Below are 7322 nucleotides of genomic sequence, written 5' to 3' on the forward strand. Positions count from 1 at the left end.
AGATGAACTGACATAGCATTGAAATTGCAAATGTTAGAGAAAGAAAGGATACAAACATTATATTTAATACAAAATACATGTTGGTGCTGTGTAAGTGTACCATATAAAAACTTCCTGGCTGAGTTTCCAGTCTTGTTAACGTGTCTTGCCAGCAGAGGGAAGTAGAACTTGGAAAGTCGAGCTTTAGAAATAGCTCTTCTCCCTGTCTGACATGCGTTTTCCACTCGGTGTCACCTGCTGACTGACTGATTGACTGACCGATAATCTGCTGTTTGGACGGTGCACATAAAACTCCACAGACTGTTTACCTGAGTGAAACACTCACCCACTGACCTCTGCTGACCTCTTAGACACACAGGTTAAAGTCTGACAGTCATTTCTTCACTGTTTACTCACATTTCTAACAATCTTTCTCACCGTGAGCAGACAGCAAAGTCACTACTGACTGCTCTCCGGCCAACTGTTATGTCATGGATTTTGGAAGAGGGGGTGGGTGAGAGAGGGAGAGAGCGGGAGAGAGAGAGAGAGAGGGAGGGAGGGAGAGACTTTTGCACAGCTTGTCCACCTTGTTATTCCTTTGCCAGCTACAGCATGCATGTTTCTGTTGTTTAGTGGCTTCGTGTGTGGATGCACGTCGCACTTTGATCTGCAGCATCTGCTTCTCATCTAGAAACCCCTTCAGCGTTGTGCCAAGAGGACGCAGGTATGCCCAAATGTTGTTTTCCCTTTATGTTCACACGGCAGAAAGTTTTAGCAAAGCCTGAAATCTGAAGGAGAAAGTAGGCTTTATGTTTGAGTGAAGAATGTGATCAGATTTTGTTTCTAAAAGTGTGTAAACATGTCAGAGTTTGAAGGGTCATTACGGGTCCCTCTGGTGCTGTGAAGGGCAAAAATCTCACCTTGCACACGACATAGAAACTGCCACGAAGAGCTGGTTTGTCTTATCAAACATTGCTCCCTCTTTGACATTGAAAGCTGACCTTTAATATACCTGATATCACTCTGTCTTCATCACACATTAGCACAAAAAGAGTGCCCTAAATCTGCCTGATCATTTCCTTCTCTGTGAGTCAGTGCGACAGGATCAATGGGAATCCAATTAGTCAAGTAGGCCAATGGGTGAAGGAGGATGACTGAGTAGAAAAGGTGGAGACACAGATGGGTTTGAGTGTGTGTTTGTGAGACGTTTAAAGTGTTTATGTGGCCAACTTTAATGTCTGCACAGGTCTACAGGACACACACCGGGACAGACAATATGGCAGCTAGTTGGTCATTGGATCAGTGACGTCAGGGAGGCGTCTGTGTCGGTCTGCTCAGTCTGACAGGGTCTGGAGGGATTCAACGTGAAGGATTCAGTCATAAAAACTGGGCAAAATGACAATATTTTGAAATCACAAATAAGGAAAAGGTAGATTTAACAGACAAACCTGACCAGTAAGACAGCATTCAGGTGACTTATCTCTATAAAGGCACCGCTGTGTACTGGAAATGTTTATTCAAGGCCTAATACGGCTTTTTATTGATTTTGTCCAGCTGCTTGACTCAGAATCAGAAGGTTTTATTGCACAAAAAGTACCAGGCTGTTGCACAACAAGCAGGAAGGGGTGTCCTTTCCTCACCCTTTCTCATGTGAGTCAATGCAGATTTCATTGAGGGACGGATCCCAAAGCCATGCTAAAGGTTTGGACTTTAGCCAAAGACAACACAGTCAAAATATGTTTGGACTCGTATACAGAACAAAAATAGATCAGTGGTCCCTGACACCTTTTTGGCTCGTGAGCCATTAAAATGATCAAAATGTTACTCACAGCTCTGTAAAGTTTAACATTTCTGCTGTGAGCCCTTCAAGGAATGTTTTATCATCATTCAATATTTTAGAGTCCCAAAAGAAAGCAAAGACAAAATAAATGTTATGGAGCAAAAATCTGTTTTGTTTTTCTTTTGACCTATCAGCCTCACTTTGTGATTTTTAAGGAGATACATTATGCTCACTTTCAGGTTCATCATTTCATTTTGAGTAACGACTAGAATAGATTAACATGCTTTAATGTTCAAAAAACACATCAGTTTTCATTCTGTCCAGTGTTGCAGCACTGGACTCCCCCTCCGTCTGAAATGCTCTGTTTAAGCTCCTGTCTCTTTAAGGCCCCTCCCCTTCTGAATATCCAGTCTGCTCTGATTGGTCAGCTCACACATGCCTGAGCCAGCACCACTCACCGTGTCTCCGGTGGCTTCCAGGTAGCTTAATTTCTACCGTGAATACAGAAATATATTATGCAAATGTGTGACATGGTGACATAGTGTGATGTCACAAAGTCACAGATTAAAGGTGGGACTGCTGATGAGGCGTTTCAGAAGCATTGGCGCGGACTTTGGGCTTTTTAACTTTCAAGACCTTTTACATGCACAGGAACCTAAAAACACTGAAGGAAAGGAAAACAATGAAAAAGCATAATAAGCCTCTTCAGTGATGGTTTTATATGACTGAATATACAAACTAATTTTACTTGTTTTACATACTGCACCTTTAAATAACGCCACACAAACTTATATATTCTCATTTGCATTTCACCTCCTGCTGTCGCTTACTAAGTATCACTGATTACTACTATTTATTTTGCTTACACCGAGCAGCAACACCTCTTTATGTAACGCTGAGTGTAAATGTAACAGATATTCAAGCCCTGGAGAGGCCGTTAACGGATTTGTCCTCGTTAAACAGGCCTCTTCTCTTACATTTATATTTAGGAGTACAGAGGAATAGTAAGGGGGCATCTTTTTATAAATATAAACATTGAACATTGAACATACGGCATGCATAGGCTAAAAAAGATGCAAGGGCAAAATGACTTACATGTTCGAGTGCTATATATTGGAAATGTGAGATGTACTTGGGACCTGATAAAGAACAGGATCACATTGTGCTTCATGAATCCCATTTCAATCAACAAAGTCTACTACTTCTTTTCATGTTTTTTGAATTTGTTTATCAAAAGTCCTTTCAAACTTTTTAATTAATGTTCACAACCTGGAGCTACAACTTTTAATTAAATCCTAGTGATACCTAACTATAATCTCATCCAACCGCAGACTGCAAAGAGATGGGAGTGCCAGAACTAAGGATAGTTATTGTTTGGATTTGATCCATACTAACACTCACTGGCAGGCAGGTGATGCTGGAAGAGGAAGGAGGAGCTGCTATCTGCCAGACGGCTCATTTTAAAGACACGTAGTAAATAAAGCTGGGCAGTTTTGTTTTATTTGTTTTGTTTTAAGCGTGTACATAACAATTAGCATCATCACAGGACTATGGCAATTACAGATAAACAACATTTTATGTTGTTGGTCATTTTCACTCATGTACTCACACAGTAGAGTATATGAGTGAACACAGACAAGCCACATGTTGTGACAGACGGTGACGAGCGAGCGTTGAGTGTGTCTATTTTAGGACTGACATGGGGGTGAATACTTTCTGCTGAGAATGGGCACGAGGGGTGAAGAGGGTCACCTTGACACCGAGGGCACTTTTGAGCCTATTTTATGCAAACAACCGTGTTTACAGTGGTCGCCCGGAGTGGTTTTTTTGGCATGTTTTTGAAACTATTTCAAAAATGTTAATATCTCAGTTCTGGTGAGACTAAGAGCGATAGACTGCTGGAGTTATGTTGTCTCAGACATAACGAATAATATGTCACTTCCATTTTATGTTCCCAGTCTGACGTCATGTGAAATCACTGAAATAGCTTCCACTCTTGGGTGACAGATGGAGACGTATATAGTGCCTAAACATAGTAAGGTATGCAGGTCGGGGCTATAGATAGTCACAGCCGCTGCAATACAGAGCAGCCAGTGAGCAACTTTTTCCAACCGCAGCCTCGCTGAGAAGACAGACCTGTTGACAAATGTAGACACGCATGTTACACATTGTTATTTATTCAAGCCACTGTGTGAAGAGTTATTCAAACTATTTAGATGTTCTGAAGCTTTAGTTTGCAGAAAAAGTAGACGATCCTGGTGGAAATAGGTGCAGTCTATGTGCTGGAATCTCACTGTTTGCTGTCATACTACCACCAGGGAGTGAGAGTCAGACAGAAATTCATGTGCATTTTGTCTCTGCAGCATCCAGCCTTCACTCTGGAGGGAAAGGCCCCAGTCGAGTCCAGCAGGGGGGATGGGGGAGGCGGGGAGGCTGGTTCCCTCAGCCCCGACCCTGCTACTGTGCCTCTGACCCATGTAGAGAGCCCCGGACCCTGGCAGAGCGAGAGCCTGCTGGCCGAGTCCTGGTCCACGATGGGCGATGTGGACCGCGAGGACACTAAGAGCCTGGACAGCAACGATGGGGCGGCTCTGACCGGAGAGGAGAACCACTCCTCCAACTCCGACATGGTCCACCTGGAGCGAGAGGAGGCCGAGATGCTGGAGGAGGCAGAGAAAGAGGAGAGGGCGAGGAGGACAGAGGAAGAGGAGGAAGAAGATGAGGAGCTACAAACAAGTGTGTTGAGTGTTTTAGGTGGGGAGAGGGAGCTGAATGAGCTCAGGGAGGAGGAGCAGGACCTCCAGGCCCCAGAAACTGAGGAGCTCCTGGTGTCGGCAGAGGAGCCCCACGTGGAGAGGGGGCCTGCAGAGTTCAGGCAGGTGGTTCCCCCGATGGCCCTGCCTCCGCTGCCTATCGTCAGGTTCGACCCACCATCCACAACGTCCACGCCTGTCCCTTCAACCACAACCTCTGAAGCTGAGGAGCCTTTTTTGATTCAGGGGCTCCACCCTCCATCTATCCTCGCACCAATGGCAGCAGAGCCTCCGACGGAGAGCCTCGAGCAGCTAAAGTTCTCACAGATTCCCCTCACAGAGGAACAGTCAGTTAAAGCCTCTCAAGCAGCACCAGAAAAGCCGGAGCCCACAGCTCCACCAAAGACTAGCAAACCTCTGAGCTCCACCGAGCTGCTGTGTGGAGGCGCTGCTTTAGTAGCCGTCGTAGGAGTAGTAGCATACGGTGCCATGGCCTACTGCAGAAAGTAGAAAACCCCTTTCAACGCAGGTCTTTTGTTTTTAAATCTATTCCAGATAAATATTCCACTTAACTCTCTGAATTCTGGATTGTACTCTCCGACACTCTTTGTATTGTAGTTCCTATTAGACACATTAATTTGATTTTTTTTTTCGGATTGTGCTACCTCAGCTCACCGCAGAGCTCATGGCCTTTGTTTTCTGTATACAACTGATCTCTGAGGAAACGTAGCCAGTTAAATGTAAACCTGGAATGTAAAATCATGTAAGGTAAAATTTTAAAGAATCCTGAAACTTGAAATGTTCGTCTGATGTTTCTTTGTGTGATTGTGTCTCTTATTACTTCACGAAAAGGATGGAATAAGATCCCAGTTCCTCTTCTTACCGTCGTGTTACTCTAGACTTTACCGAAAAACTGCAACTCAGATGTTCAGCCAATAGAAAACACTGGTACATTCCACTACGACCAGCAGTAACAGGGCTCTATACAGTCCCAAAAAAAACTATTTTAACTCTCTTGAAGTGAATGCAAACAATTTCAAGCTCAAGATGTTCAAAGTATTTTTTTAAAAAGTTGAAAGAAGTCGCATTCAAAGTACTTTTACCTCCAAACTGCACTCAGCTGAAGTACTTAATACATTTATTTACTGTAAACTCATCCAAGCTCTCAGTCCTACTGTGTGTTTAGCTCTGTTATCTCTGTTAGCGCCATTAGCTGTTTGCTACTTTAACCAAGCAAACAGCAGGACTCTGCTGCTCAGCAACTGCTAACAGCTAACAGCTAACTAGCTTTTAAGCTCTTCACTAACTCCACAAGCAGGAAAAAAATATGGTGAGTCCCCAGAGATAGTCAGTTTACTGCGTCCATTGGGATTTTAACGCATCGAGCTTGAAATTATGCTCTTGGCTAAGTTTGGCATTTACTGAGCAATATTTATTTTGTATACATAGATACAAGAATCCAAGGAGGGATCCTTGCCCCCCATTTTATATCATCCCCAGGACAACAGGATGTGTTAGTCTCGAGCCCATGAGCAGGGCACTTCATCAGGGTAATGCTGCTTTTCATTAACCTTGGAAGCAAGAAGCTGGAGCCGGGAACGCTGTCACACCTGAGCTGAACATGCACTACAGGTAAGAGGGGAAAACTATGCCCTTAAAGAACCGTGAACACCAAAACACACCATTACTGTCACTTCACGCAATGATCCAATAATACTACAACCACACTAAACATAACATTCATTCTGTGTTTGTGGCTTCAATATTTGCTTGTTGAAGCTCCTTTCTTTGACTTAAGATCATCAGAGTTATCTTAGACTAAGAAGATGCAGAGACAGAAGATTGATCTGCTTGGTGTTCAACCCCCACGACTGCAGCTGGACCTCTGGTAAAAATTTGTCCCGGTTAAAGCCCCCCTCCTGCGGGAAGGAATTCAGAAGAGATGTGATATGTGTTTGGTTAGCTGCTCTGTCCTGCCGTCTGCTGGTCAGTCAGCAGCATTTCAGTCATTTAAAAAACCAAAACAACCATCAACATGTTACCAAAGGAAACAAAATAGATTTAAAAAGTTTAGCATGCAACTTTTTCCACTATGACTGATTTACCGGGATTAGAAATCCTATGTAAAAATGTGGAAATATATCAAAAGTCTCATAAAATATACGTGCAGCAGTCTGAACCTACTTTGTGCATCACTGTTTTTTTTTCCTGATGTACTCACCCAGGACGCGAACATGATCGCATAGATAATGATTATAACTCTGCGGTCGCAGCATTCAGCTTGATGGACTGATTATTTACCAGTGGCTTTGACACTTCTTGATTTCACGTATCGTGTGCCAGTAAATAAAGAAGAACAATGGGTCGACTGAGCTGCGGTCAGCCTGCCGTTCCCACATCGCTGCCAAAATGAACGCAGCTATTGAATTGAGAAGGGGAAATAAAGTGCTTCTTTGTTTGAAAAGATAAAGGTGCAGCGTGTCTGCTCTGCCAGAAAAAATACTCTTCCACCTTCATAGACAAACATGAATCTCTTAATCTCTTATCCAAGTCCAAACACACACACACACACACTTAGATAGATAGATATTTTTACTGACCACTGTACATGACAGTGTTTGTAAGTGTGAAACCAATATGTTTTACTATGTTTCAACATTTGTAAGTACCTCTGGCTGCCAAGCACTGCTTAAGTCAGTGTTTCAACATTTGTAAGCCTGCAACTAACAGCTATTTTTAATATTTGTTATTGTAGCAGTCCATTTGTTTGACTTGCTATTTTTCTTTGTTTGGGCTGATTTTCCTCATGA

General features: G+C 43.2%; 1 protein-coding gene across 1 annotated transcript; it reads left to right on the forward strand.

Moving 5' to 3' along the window:
* Positions 1-551: 551 nt before the first annotated feature.
* LOC311252330 (uncharacterized protein) lies at positions 552-5311 on the forward strand. The gene is made up of 2 exons (XM_084345408.1): positions 552-703; positions 4123-5311. Exon 2 carries the CDS (start codon positions 4294-4296, stop codon positions 5020-5022), a length of 729 nt encoding a protein of 242 aa, XP_084201534.1. The 5' UTR covers positions 552-703; positions 4123-4293; the 3' UTR covers positions 5023-5311.
* Positions 5312-7322: the final 2011 nt, after the last annotated feature.

The sequence above is a fragment of the Pagrus pagrus genome (assembly GCF_965226575.1).
Source record: "Pagrus pagrus genome assembly, chromosome: 23".
Classification (NCBI taxonomy): domain Eukaryota; kingdom Metazoa; phylum Chordata; class Actinopteri; order Spariformes; family Sparidae; genus Pagrus; species Pagrus pagrus.